The sequence below is a fragment of the Pezoporus flaviventris genome, unplaced genomic scaffold (genome assembly GCF_033815535.1).
Source record: "Pezoporus flaviventris isolate CSIRO_AGI_PZ_B2104156 unplaced genomic scaffold, CSIRO_AGI_Pfla_v1 ptg000013l, whole genome shotgun sequence".
Classification (NCBI taxonomy): Eukaryota; Metazoa; Chordata; class Aves; order Psittaciformes; family Psittacidae; genus Pezoporus; species Pezoporus flaviventris.
In genome coordinates this window covers 39,412,386-39,426,212 of record NW_026892561.1, presented here as the reverse complement: position 1 = coordinate 39,426,212, position 13,827 = coordinate 39,412,386, and the positions used below count along the sequence as shown (strand labels likewise).

The 13,827-nt window shown below is 36.1% G+C and overlaps 1 protein-coding gene across 10 annotated transcripts in view; it reads right to left on the bottom strand.

The window, feature by feature from the left end:
• The window catches only part of XRN1 (5'-3' exoribonuclease 1), a 38,171-nt gene that overhangs the window by 18,913 nt on the left and 5,431 nt on the right, over positions 1–13,827 (bottom strand). For 8 of the 10 annotated variants that reach the window (XR_009743258.1, XM_061452912.1, XM_061452908.1 and 5 more), the window contains exons 4-19: positions 13,606–13,715; positions 13,397–13,507; positions 13,088–13,170; positions 10,811–10,898; positions 10,516–10,684; positions 10,260–10,327; positions 9,116–9,250; positions 5,448–5,511; positions 4,620–4,725; positions 4,154–4,243; positions 3,862–4,018; positions 3,393–3,512; positions 2,197–2,366; positions 1,234–1,354; positions 1,039–1,137; positions 197–300 (exon numbers count right to left, since the gene is read on the bottom strand). Coding sequence is in view for 9 of the 10 variants with exons in the window: in XM_061452912.1 (XP_061308896.1) it covers positions 197–300; positions 1,039–1,137; positions 1,234–1,354; positions 2,197–2,366; positions 3,393–3,512; positions 3,862–4,018; positions 4,154–4,243; positions 4,620–4,725; positions 5,448–5,511; positions 9,116–9,250; positions 10,260–10,327; positions 10,516–10,684; positions 10,811–10,898; positions 13,088–13,170; positions 13,397–13,507; positions 13,606–13,715 (1,795 nt within the window). In the remaining variant the exon portion in view is untranslated. Of the gene's footprint in view, positions 1–196; positions 301–1,038; positions 1,138–1,233; positions 1,355–2,196; positions 2,367–3,392; positions 3,513–3,861; positions 4,019–4,153; positions 4,244–4,619; positions 4,726–5,447; positions 5,512–9,115; positions 9,251–10,259; positions 10,328–10,515; positions 10,685–10,810; positions 10,899–13,087; positions 13,171–13,396; positions 13,508–13,592; positions 13,716–13,827 lie in introns of those variants that run through there. The other 2 variants (XM_061452911.1, XM_061452915.1) reach the window with 2 other exon arrangements.

Genomic DNA, 13,827 nt, shown 5'->3' with positions numbered 1-13,827 from the left:
AGGACTAGACTTCTACAGAGATAACCAAACCTCAGAACAATGTTAAACAAAGGTTCTTCCACCAAGCAACCTTTGATACATCTGGACTAACTAATAGCAAGTATTGCAATAAAACCAAAACTCTTGTGCAGCCTAAGAACTCATTTTGAATAAAATGATAAAGATTACAAATGACAATCTATGAAATGTCTCTTACTTAGTCTCTCCATCTGACACAGCAACAACTCTGGCTTCTTCAAGGTGGGGCCAGTTAACGAAAACGCGTTTTCCAAGTACTGAACTGGCAACGTTTTCTACTACCTGAAAAAAATTCAAACAACCAGAAGTTACTAATTGTTTAACATACTAAAAGATTTCTGTTATTTTCACACTGTTTTTTCAATAAAAGCCACCCTAGTTAAAGAACAGGTTTTCTTTCAGAATAAAAAGCTCATTTTAGCCTAACACAATCTCTTAGTAGAAATGGAAAATCACATTTCGTTTGTTAGGACAAAGTGTCACATTCCAGTCGTAGCTCTTTACATGTAGCATATGATAGCTGTAAGGCCTGGATTGGTTTACATTTCTGGTATAGACTTACTATGTACTTTTTGTGTTAAAACACTGAGAACTATTTGTGTCTGTGGGACACAATGATCAAACTGACAATTTGAAATTAGTGGAATATTTTTATTGTAGATTTTACTTTGTATTTCACTGAAATAAAGAAACAGCACTTACGTCCTGAATTTAACCAGCGTCTGTAATTTTAGTCTTACATTATGTTATTTTTTTCAATGAGTTTCTACTATTTTTAATGTATTGTTTTGGCTTATTTGATTATCTCTGCCAAGTATTTATAGCCACTCTCCCTAATTTTCTCCTGTAAAATCCTATCTTGTCATTTTCCTCCTCTTTTCTTTCCTGGTTTTATTTATTTATCTCTGAAACTTCTTTCTTTTCCCAGGTTTCCAATTTTTTTTTGTTTAGTTGTGGGGATTTTTGTGCCGGTTTTTTTGTTTGCTTGCTTTTTTGTTTTGTTAGGAGCTGACTGCTTACCTGCTCTTTTGAGTTCCCATTAGCTATGATTTCTAGTATCATGTTCTCTCCGTGGCTGCTTTGCTGAAACACCTGTACACCACTTTTTCTAAGATAGAACTGTGTAAAAACAAAACAGCACATAAAACTTGCTGGAACTCTTACATAGCTGTCTATTAAATACAATGGAAAACATGAGAAGAGAGAAATTTTTACCTTATGCTTAATGTGCTTTAAAGTAGGAAATCCACAAAAATATAATGCACTCTTGTTGATTTTAGTTATCTTGTTGTGGGTTATTTCTACGTGCCAAGCATCCAAAGGTATTGTTTTATACCTAAAAACCAAGTCACGCAATGTTTGCTCAAACAGATTGATCTTTGGCTCTAGAAACTCTCATTACTCATTCAAACACTCATTAACTGCCCAATGCTTTGACTTTTCTGTAGGGTGCCGATTAACTTAAATCACTTGGAATCTCTACAAAACATTGTGCTATTGCTGGAAAGACACTACTCATTAAGAAAAAGACAAAACATCAAACCACAGTATGTCCCGATCTCACCATCTTAATTCACTGTTACTGTCAAATTCTTAACTGCAATGGTATCACTCATTTTCACAACTGTTAATTCTCCACTGAGTGTAATCCTGCAACAGGCATTCCTCCTCTATTATGCTTTAAGTTTGACTATTATCAAGGTTAGGTTTCCATTTAGTCTTAAAACCTCAGCCTGCGTCATATAAAGCTGGCTACTTTCCATGCAAGAAAGGTGAAACACACAGTTGTGTTCAACCCTGCACTGAACACAAATGCTTTCATTTTTTTTACAAATGCTTTGGAATTAGCATGCTGATAGATTGTCACTGTTATCAGGTAGCTGTATCAGTCTTTCATTCTCTGTGTCATACAAAGTTTAGCAATTCTCTTAAGAGTGTTCTTGCTGACTTAGCATTGGTTTGTCTGTTAGGCAAAGTATGTTTGAAGGGACAAACGCTTTTACCAAACAATTTAATTCTAAACACTTTTAACCGTGCCATCCACAACAGGTAACATATAATTCAACATTTTACTTTTTTTTCAGTGTATATGCTGGCATATACAAGCTTTGGTTAAAATGCTAATAAAAGTATTCTACCTACTTTTAGTCTACTCTAAACCAGTTATGCCAGTTTTACCTTGTATGACATCTTTCTATTGCAGGGAATTTCTCGGGCCATGGTGACATGTACTGAAATTCTACATCTTTGTCATACCAGTACATTAAGCAAGCACTGTGAGTATTTCTTCGTTTCTCCTCTTCTTTTAGGCACTTATTACACGATTCCATGGCCAGTAGCAGTCGTTTCTAAATTTTAGAGAAATTAGCATACGTGAAACTGGCAACAAAAATTAGCATGGAAACATCTACTGTGGGTAAGTGGATACCTGCACTTTTTTGGCTAATATGCTAAATTTCTAATTGCGGCCCCACCCTTCCTTGTGTCCCAGCTCTGTAATAAAAATAGAACAATTCCAATGGAATGGCTTTGGAGAATACAGATTACCTTTTTGCAAACAGGGTTTCCAAAGGCTAGCCATACTTTGCCTTTTACATTTAACATAAAAAGAAATATTAAAAAGATTTTAAATGTTATAATAAAATTCTACAAAATAACTGTTGAAAAGTTTTCAAAAACTTATGTGTCATTCAAGTAGCAACTGCTGCCTTTTGTGAGAAGATTAAGTCATGCCAACTTTTCACTGCAAACTATGGAAACAATTGATAGGCACATGCCACCACCTGTATATGCTCTAACATCTAATCTGCACTTTTATTTTCATCCACTCTTTGATGTGCTCAAATTTAATTTGATAAAAGAAACAACATATATAATATTATTATCCTATATTATTATTCTATCTACAAAAGGAAAACCTTGTGTTTTATTCCTCTCCTTTTTACCGTCTGATTTGTACTTAATGTCTTCTACCCATTTACTGGTGTCCATGTGAAGAGATTTTCTGTAAAAAGTCTGGGGTTTATTTCCTCTCCAAGTGTTTCATTTATTTTTTTCTCTTCTTTTTCTTTTTATGTATTTATAGATATAACTTTTTTTCCCCTCAGACTATGAAACTAAATATTTGAATAGTTGATTAAAATCATGAATAAACAACAAAAACTCCACAGCCTTTACTTAAGACTTCTGCCACTTGAAGCTAACTTCGCTTGTGGTAACTTACTATCCAGGCAGCAAACATTTATATTTTTCTGTGGTCTTATCAAGTATTAATTTAAACTTCAATTTAATAGCACGTCTAACAGTTGATTAATTAAAAAGCTTAGCACTTTGTTACAAAGCTTTTATAGAGAGCAGGCATTGAAAGAACTTACCTCATCAATAAACGGGATTAATACTACAGCTTCCCATTCTTGCTGTTTTCCATTTAGGTCAGTTTTAAAGTCTGGTGGATAATATTCTATAATAGGAGAGTCTTGACTAATCATCAAATGCTAGGAAAATACAATATTGAAATTAAGTACTACCAGAGACAAATTAGCAATAAGGCCAGGAAGAGATAGAGGAAGGCTGGTATTAAAACCAACTCAAGGCTGAGCAGGAATTTAACATTCATCATTTAAATATCCTAGTCTGAAATTGCTTAGCAAATGCAAAACTTTCTATTTATTACTAAATCTAGAATATACTTAAGAATAGTAAGAAGTATTTCACCTTACACCTAAAATTTGGAGATAGAATGTAATTAAGAGGACACACAAAAATATCCAGCAAAGAGCTACTTCAGAATAAAACAGACAACCAGTAAACAATAGATAAATGCAATTTAATTCTAAATCCTACCTGGTAGCATTTAGGTAGCAGATCTTTGCTAGCTGCTGGAAGTACAGCAAGAAGCTGTTCAAATGGCATGAAAGGTTTTCCCAGTTCAAATTTCATTTTGAGTTCGCCTATGTTGCGAATATCTGACAGATAAGGTGCATAATGATAAGGGTAATACCTGCAGGGGAAAAAAAATCTCTTAAGTTACTCAGTTTTAGCACAGCAATGTTCACTGATCAGAAACAAACAGAACTGCATTAAGTGTTCCAAGCATACAAGGTGAAACAATTTCTCATTTGACAATTTTTCTTACCAGCTCCATGACTGAACTCCATGGTAATAATAATGCAAAATCCATTGTATTGCCTGGACGTAACACTCAGCTTGATCAGCCAAGAAGTCACTTAAAAGGAAAAAGAAAGATACTTACTAGTATTCCTCATTTTCATTAGTATATAAAAATTACTTAGCACCCTGTACACAGGAATGAAGATAGAGCATTTGGGGAACCTAATAAGACCATAGTTTTTCAGATTGATAGAATACTAATTGAATTTTTCTCTCTGGTCCTCACATACTTGTTACAGAAAACTTGGCTTGCAGTTCTTACTGCATTAGCCAAAAGCCTCACCAATGCAGTACACTGCCATGTGCTTTCAACATGGATGAAAATTCTGTCTTGTATTAGACATATGTAAAGACTTAGGTGCTTAAAACAGAAAAAGTAAAAAAATAGAAAAAAAAAGGCAAAAAACACACACAAAAAAATATATACTTACTCAGAAACTACTTCTACACCCATTTTAGTCATGTAGTAAGTTCTTTTGTATTGCCTAAATTCAGTTTCAAAGAGATCATCATCTTCTGGTTCATCTTCTACTACAGCTGAAAAGCAGTCATGACAAGAAAAGAATGAACATTCACTTCCCTACTACAGTAAGGTTGAAGACTTTCAGTTTTGACTTCCTTGCACTGAAGTACCGTAAAACAATCAATCAAAATATTTACGCAGATCAAGTCTGGAACTTTCTTTCTTTAAAGACTGGCAACCCGTTTTGTAGCCCAATTACAGAACAGAGAAGAAAAGATAAGCTTTCAGAAAATAACACATTAAAAAACATTTTAAAATTTAGCCTTTTTCCAGCAACATCTTACACCATGGAGTAGTAGTTATACATTTTTTACATTAAATTTCATAACATTAGCAGAAGACATTTCCTACAAGTGGAATGAGTTTAAAAACAATTCACACAACCAAAAACCCCAAAGCCATACAAAAATCTATTCATTTATCCCCACTTGTATAACAATTTACCTAAGCATACAATTATAAAAAAAACATAATGTTGGAGATTTGCTCATTCTTTCCTTTAATTCATCATGAAAATACTGATCAGGGAAGAAGCACTTCAAAAGCTTTAGCCCTGTTCCTTCTCACCATAAGCCAGCGATGTACAGTTCCATTTACCAAGAGCTGACTACATTAATTCTGCCATTTAGATTAAGGTCATTTCTGACATAGAATTCTTACAGATCTTTCAAGTCTATACACAAATTAAAAAAGTTCTCTCTTGTAACATGTATATTGAAAAATTACTTGCACTTACTTTTAGGGGTCACTTCACCTTCATTTTTTTCTAAAGCAGCCAAACATATGGAGTTTTCCTGAGCCTATTAAATTAGTATTTGAGATAAAGTAAAAAGACAGAATAAAATACACAAACCTCATTTACAACCACATAATCTGCAACTCAGAATGTTATAATCAAGGTGTTTAAGCATTATTTAGTGTAAACCCCACTACATTTCCTTCTCTTGCAGTTGCCTAGGGAAAATTATTTTACCTCACAAAAGGACAGACCACATAAAGGAGAAGGCTCAAATAAAAATCTCAACTACCTTTATAAAATATCTGAATATTTGTTTTCCAAAATACTACTGTTTCCAGAACTGGGCAGGACATACTTAAGGATTTTTACCTACATTATGCATTGTGCTACAGCACCAGTATGCAGTCAAATTTTTCATGAGTAAATTTTTAAGAGCTCAAATGACTGTTGTAGGAAGTAAGGACATAAGAAATCTTGGTTTAGAGTGTCAAACAAGCCAAACATTCACTTCATTCTCACACTGTCTTTTGTGTACAGCACTGAGTACCTTTCAATAAGCAAACTCTTCCCTTGCACCTGAGATACGTGAGCTCCTGACCGTTGCTGCCATTCAAAGGATCAGCCAAGATGGGTAGCCAATACTATATGACTGCTCCAAACTTCTCAAGTAAATAAGAAAACAACCACAAATAAGACACTTTATTAAAGGAAGAGCTAACATCTTGCTCTTACAAACCACAAACTTCACTAAAGAACAGGATAATGATACACATTGTGACTCGTAATATCATCCTTGTACGGAAACCTTTCTTCACAGCTGCCAAGAGCGGCCTCCAAAGGCTGAGGGACTGTTTCTCTTTCGCAATTGCTTTGTCAATTCCCCCTTCCTTAGCAAGTGATCCCAGCTGCTTGGCTTCTCTACCTTCTAGTTCACAACCATGGGCCCCATTGTCCCAACATCAGAGCAAACAGGTGATGGTATGCTCCCCTGGTTGATGGGTAAAATCTGTTTGCATATTCTGTAGCTTGGTTGAGGTCCAGGGTCAAGACATCACCTCTTCTTCTTCTTCCTCTGATTCACATAATAATAACTCCTGGTCAGATGCTGTCCTGGGTAGCGAGTACATTGTTTCTTCATCTTTCTTGCCTCTTTTTTGCTTTTCCCCTTGCATACAGGGGCAACAGATACTGGCACGAACTAGCCCTCTGGTTTAGCTGCAGTGATTGGCACTGTGGTTGGAGTGGCTGCAGTATCTGTTGTCGGGGTTTGGGTAGCTGCTGTACTTGCCACTGGGGTTGGTGTAGCTGCTGTGCTTGGAGCTGGTGTAGATGCGCTGCCTGTTGCGGTTGGAATTTGAGTAGCTGCTGTACTTGTCGCTGGGGCTGGTGTAGCTGCTGTACCTGGAGTTGGAGTAGCTGCATTATCTGTTGCAGCCGGAATTTGAGTAGCTAGGTGCTGTACATGTCACTACAGTTGGTGTATCTGCTGTATTTGGAGTTCGAGTAGCTGCGTCGTCTGTTGCTTTGCCATCAGATCCAGAGACATTTTTTTCCTTTTGAAGGTGCTGGATAGTGTTGAACAGGGCTCTGTAAGCATAGGCCAAGTTCCAGTACGGTGCCATGATTTGTCCCTCTCTGATATGACCAGGATGACAACACACTTCATTTAAGTGTTTTACTAATTTTTTCTGGATTTTGCACTTGTTCACTGGTGAAGTTCCAAAGCACTGGAGGGGCCCACTGGGCTACGTACTTGCCCATACTATCCCACATGCCCTGCCACTCATGACTGTCCAGCCTCGGGGAAAATCTCTTGGTCCTCCTATATTGTCGTCTAACCCTAGACAAGACCCAAACCTGACTCTGCTTAACTTTCGAGATCAGACGAAATGATTGTGGGTAAAACACACTCTGTATGTGTGCCAACATGGTGACCCCCATTCACAATCAGCAGGCAGGCCTCAAGGGTACTCAAAGGCCATTCAAAACTTTCAGAACTCTCAAATGACGCTGTACATGGTCTGGTGGGGAGGCTGGGAAGGTAAGGGAATGTCTCTTTCACAGGTTGACTACCCAAATAGGGGGAAAAAGATGTGTAACTGCTAACCACTTCTATTATAAACCTCCCGAAGTATAGAGGTGATGGCCACATTGGGAACATAAGCCAAATCAGTTTCATGATCAATTATTCTATTGTATTACAAGTCATTACCATAAAGTACAACGAAACAAGAACCTTAGCCCAAGGCCCCCAGCCGATAAACACTAACACAGCAAATATCGGGTGTAAGTAGAATAGGACATGCTGAAACTCTGAGGTCAAGAGCAACAACTTTGAGAGCCAATAAATCAGCATTGTGACGAGTGACTATTAAAACAAAACAATAAATGCTTATCGCAAATATGATTAGACACACTCTGGTCAGATGTGTTGTTATCTCAACCCTTCATGCCCCACGTTGGGCACCAAAAAGAACCGCCGTGGTTTAAGCCCAGCCAGTAATCCAGAACCACGAAGCCGCTTGCTCACTCCCCCCTTCCTCCCCCTGCTCCCGGAGGGATGGGGAAGAGAATCGAAAGAATGTAACTCCCACAGGTTGAGATAAGAACAGTTCAGTAAATAAGGTATAACACAAAACCACTGCTGCTGCCACCAATAATAATAATGATAAGGGAAATAACAAGAGGAGAGAATACCGCCACTCACCACCCACCGATACCCAGCCTGATCCAGCAGTGATCTAGCCCTTTTGGGTAACTGCCCCCAGTTTATATACTGGGCCTGATATGCTGTGGTATGGAATACTTCTTTGGCTAGTTTGGGTCAGGCATCCTGTCTCTATTTCCTCCTGGCTTCCCCTGCTCCCTGGCAGAGCATGAGACTCAGAAAGTCCTTGGTCAGAGTAAACATCACCGAGCAACAACTAAATATATTGGTGTTATCAGTGCTGTTCCCAGGCTGAAAGTCAAAAACACAGCACTGCACCAGCTACTAAGAAGGAAAAAAATGACTGCTACTGCTTAACCCAGTGACAGATTAATCTTGGAGGGATTTCCTGCTGCTACTCTACACTCTGCTGAAGGCATATACTGAAAGATAGCCAATGGAGGTGGTGGTGAGCAACATGACAGTGGGGCAGAGTCAAGGTACACAGAAAGGTGCTGTTCCTCATTAACTAGCTATAGCTAGAATTACAAGTTTAATCTCAGATAGTTCAGACCAATGAAATTCCTATTCATCTATACATTGTCAAATAGTTGCCCAATACCAACACATGCATGAATGATCTATCAGTGTATCTGAAATATATAAAATGGACAACAGGCTATGCAAAGTAAAATTACAAAGCATAGCAAGTTTGACCATAACTCACTCAAAAGTAAGTTTTGCTGAAGTTGAGAAGAGATAAATTGACATAAAGCATTAAGTAATGGGTTGAGAAGACTTCAAGAAACCTAAGAACCTGACCTTGATTTAACCATTTCATCACTCACAACCAGCAATGCATACAGGTAGTTCCTCAGATGTTACATTTTACTATCGTTTCTGATACCAGAAAAACCTCATCACAGAGGTTTATGACATGTAATTTGTCTAAAATCAAGTTACTGATTTACAATAAGTAACATTCATAGTTCCAAAATTGCACATGCAGAATACTAACCTTTTGTTTCTTTTGTTTCGTTTTTCTGGCTTCCTCTGCTGCAATACCAGCTGCCTCGTTGAGGTATTTATTGCCTACTTTACTTTCAAACCATTTTAGGTCTACAAAGACTTCACTGAAGTGTTCACGATCAAACTGTACAGGAAGATTAAAGTAAGTTCAGAAATATCTGAGGGATGCCAAATTTAGAGTGCTAAATTAACAATGTTTTCATAGTACATGCATTAGGCTACACCTGGAGGCATTTGTACATGAACAGTTTGGCCTAGAGCTACAATTAAAACAATAGATTAGCATTAAAAATATTTTTTCTTAGTGATACATAACATACACCTAAGCCATATTTTTTTTTTCTTTCAGTAAGGCAGCATTATGTAATAAAAGTAGTTAGATAACTTCCACATTTACACTATTAACTCTAGAAGCAGTAAAACATATATAAGGTTTGGGTGCCACACACCCAACACTTTCATACTTCCATCCAAGAATCAGAAGACAGGGCTGAAACAGCGAAAGCACATAGATGAACTTCCTCCTTCCAAGTTCAGCAGAAGGCCAAGATCTTTCCATTTCTATCTGACCTATATATACCTTTTCTCATCTCTAGGATGAATTACTGCAGTGGCACTTAATAGGTTGCCTCCTGTATGCCAGTGAGTTAACGAAGAATGGTGATGACTGCCTCAGAGATACTAATGCTTCATCACTCTTAACCGATGATCTTCATAAAAAACTTGCAAAAAAATACTGCTCTCCAAGAGCTTACCCCACAAGAAACTGAGCAGCAGGGAAGCAAAGAATATTGCTGTCTAGAACACATCTGCACAGTACTGTCCCTCATTACTCAAATGAGGCAAATCCTTGTTTGACTTGCACTACTACAAGATACTAGCTAAAGGACAGATTAAACGATTCAACCTTTTTCCTCTTATAAGTTCAGACAGAAACTGATTGGACCCCATCATTTAAATGATAAAACAGTTGACTGAACCACTTGTAAAACTCATTTAACAGTTACGTTAAATGATGTTAAGTCATTTAGCAATTCATTAAAACTACAGCACAGTGTATTTTAGGGCACCACACTGAGGTTAAATTCAACAAACTATACCAATCTATACAGCGCAATTGTGAAGTTACTCACATCTGACAACCTTGTGAGATATTTCTCAAAGCGTTTTAAATTCAGATGTCCATTCTCATTTATGTAACCTATTAAGAAAATAAAGTATGTGTTTTAAATTAACAATTCTAAAATTTCAATTTAAATGCAATTTTGCTGGCTGTCTAAAAAAAGTGTTAGAAACGCTAAACATCCTAACATGGTTAAAAAGGTCAATAAATATTAAGGCAGGAATGTTAATATTTCTACTTTCTACAACTGTGCAAAGTATCCTTACCTCCCAGTTCTGGCAAGATAGTCATGTATGTTCTATAAAGTAGCGGCAGTGCATCATGATTAATGTGTAAATGAGGTAGATGAGGAATAAAATCATTTCCTACAAGGAAACCCATTAAGATCCAATCGTCTATTATCCTTTCAATATCGTATTCAAAGGAAATCTTGTCCTGGGGTGGAGGAAGAAAAGAAAAAAACAAACAAAAAGCTCAAAACACAGCAGTATAATTTTTATTATGATGTTTGCATAAAAAGACCTCACACATTTTTTCAGTCCCAGCTCCATTAAAACTTACTTTTACAGGTGAAAATTCATAATCAATATATTCTCTCATAAGCGATAAGTGCAGTAAATGAAACGTGGTTTCCTCTGGGGCACATGCTCTGTAAATTATTCAAAACATTAAGTTAAATTATTTATAAACACACTTTCAATATGAATATTTAATAAGTCCCAGGTTACCTAAAACCAAGTAAACTTACTGAGGTTAAATCTTTGCAGAAGAAATATATAAACATTTGTTTGAATCTGTTTTAGGATTCATCTGGTTAAATAAAATTGTGCAGAACCTTCTAAACAAATGTGACTGCACTGCATGGAAAACAGCTAGCTTAGAGAAAGCAGGGCAGCTTTGTCAAGTTCCATGTTTCATTAACTATTTCCCAAGTATTTATCACACTGTCCAAAAAGGGACAGCCTAACCTAAATTTGCACCAAAGCAAATAAATTTTAAGGTATATCAGAACTAGTCTGTGTACATACAGAGTATAGAGATTCATGTTTAAATATGCTGCTTACATTTGCAATCATTTGAAATGCTTCTTGTAAGAAAAGAATATGCTCAAATTAAAGACGCTACATATGTATTATCTGGTGGCTTCAACACAGCACCAAAAAAAAAATTACTAACCTACTGTTTATGGCATAGGTTAGTCAATATATATTGTCTTCTTTTCCTCTTCACTAGAATTACTTAATATGTGCTCCAACATTAGGCCAAAATCAGTTAATACCTACACCAAAAGCTTAGTGAGCTCAACACTGATGTATTTTTAATTTCAAAAAGGACTATTTCACCTTGTAGATACTATAACCAGCTGGGACCACCTCCAATGACAAACCAACAGAAATACCTGTGTATTCAAACATACAAAGCAGATTTTTGCCAAAATCCTCTGAGGAAGATGGGTGTGATATACAAGCTTAGATGAAGATTACTAAAATGAACTCTAAACTACAAAGAGGTTTAGGCCCAATTCTGTCACTTTTAGAATATAATTTTCATATTGGTATTCAAGAACATTGCCAAATCCAGGTTGGTGCTCTAAGACTCTAGAAACATTTTGCCCCTTAGTCTTCATTCACTAGACCCGAAAATCCTGAAAAAACCAAGTAATTTCTCCCAATCAAGAAGTTGATGACAGATATTAATTTCCATGTATTTTTACCATTTTCAGGTTTCCAATTGGAAGTATTCATAGAAGTGACAATATTGACAGAAGCCAATTCCTGTAACTTCCAGAAGTAAATTCCTGTAATGAGCAATATTATCCACAAATTTCAACAGCAGCCAAACCTGGAACAATGTCTGGGGAGGGAGGCAGGGGGGGAAGACAACTTCCCTTTGATTTCATACTTCATTTAATTAACCCCCATTCCTCAGAAAAGTTGTCACACTTTTATATTATTTTTATAAAAAAGAGGAAATTGACATTTTTCTTTGATTACACTCAAGGTCTTTTAAAAATATTACAATGTTACACACCAACACTGCCAAGACAATGAGTATTAGTGAAAAGTTGACTGCAGAAGACTGAATACTTATTTCTGATGTGCATCATCTTGTCCTTCACAAAAAATACCTTATCAGCAAAAATCATGTATTTATCTAAACATTTGTATGTCTTATCCAAAAACTTTTTTTATATGTATCAAAAAGTGTGTTTCTGTCTCTCCCACCTTCTCCCTTTATCCACCAAATACATGTTTATGGTCCTTCAAAGAAGGCACCTAAGTCACAGGAGCAGTTATAAAAGTAATTCTCCTATAACTCCATGCACATGATCAGTTCGGGAACAAATCACCTTGTTCAGACTGATGATAGCACACATGTTACTACAAATGGGCAAATCCAGAATAAAAACATTCAGGCAACCCCTTTAAGAGAGTTTATTTTAGTAACTGTTCAAGTAATTTACTTATATTCACAAAACCTCAAAGATATAAATACATTTTAAAAAGTTAATATCTGCATAAGACAATTAAGGAAACAATGTTTGTATAGCCCGGGCTTCTCCATTCATAATATGAAGAAAGAAGCGCAGCAGACCAAAGCTGTATGGATTTTGTAATGAGCTGTCCTGACAGCACACACTTTCCCCACATAAACTCATTGAAGTGCATGATTTAACAAGTTGATTTCATGGATTTTTAGTAAGAAAGATTTTATTCAGTATGCAAACAATAAAAAAAAACAACAAAACAAACCAACAAACCAAACAAATGGTTTAGTCACCCAGTATATTTTAGATTCAAATTCATTATATATAAAGAGTGAAGTTAAATCAGTTACCTTTGAGATTTTTTACCACCAAATCTGACTTCTTCTCTTAAGAGTGCAAAGTGTGCCTCATGACTTGTTAATCCCAGCATAATCTATTATAAAGAAAGATCTTTATTATTTTTTTTTTTTACTGTTATCCAAGATTCGAGCAGCATAAAGCAATTTTGCTGCTCTGTTTAACTACAAATTTAAAAGTTTGCAAGAGTACAAAGTTATACTCTTGTTTAATAACATTCATTTTAGAACCCTGTGCACTTAGGAAAACATCAAATATACTTTATAAACTTCTGTTGTTTGTATTATTTTATTTTCACATACCAAGTCAGCATCTAAGCCATAGAGACAGTGTCTTGTGTTTGGGTCGTGATGGGGCTTTGCTTTTTCTGATCTGATGAACTCCATAATTTTATGCTCACCTTCCCCTGGAGTCTGCACAAAAACCCCCCCGCAACAACAAATTCATCAGTAAGTATTTTTCTATAAAATAAACATCTATTTAAAATAAAATACTAACAAAATACAGTGACCTCATGGCCTGATAAGTAAACTGTTACTCCTTGCCAGGATTTGTCTGTGGAAATCTTCATATTTACAAAGTACTTAAGATGCTCATGCAATCTGGCCATGAATTCAGTTCCTGAAAACAAAAATCAAAGTTACACACAAAACTTTTCACTAGTCATTCAAAACAGTATTTACATAAAAAAAATTACTAATGAAAACACAAAAACCAAACAAAAACCACCAAA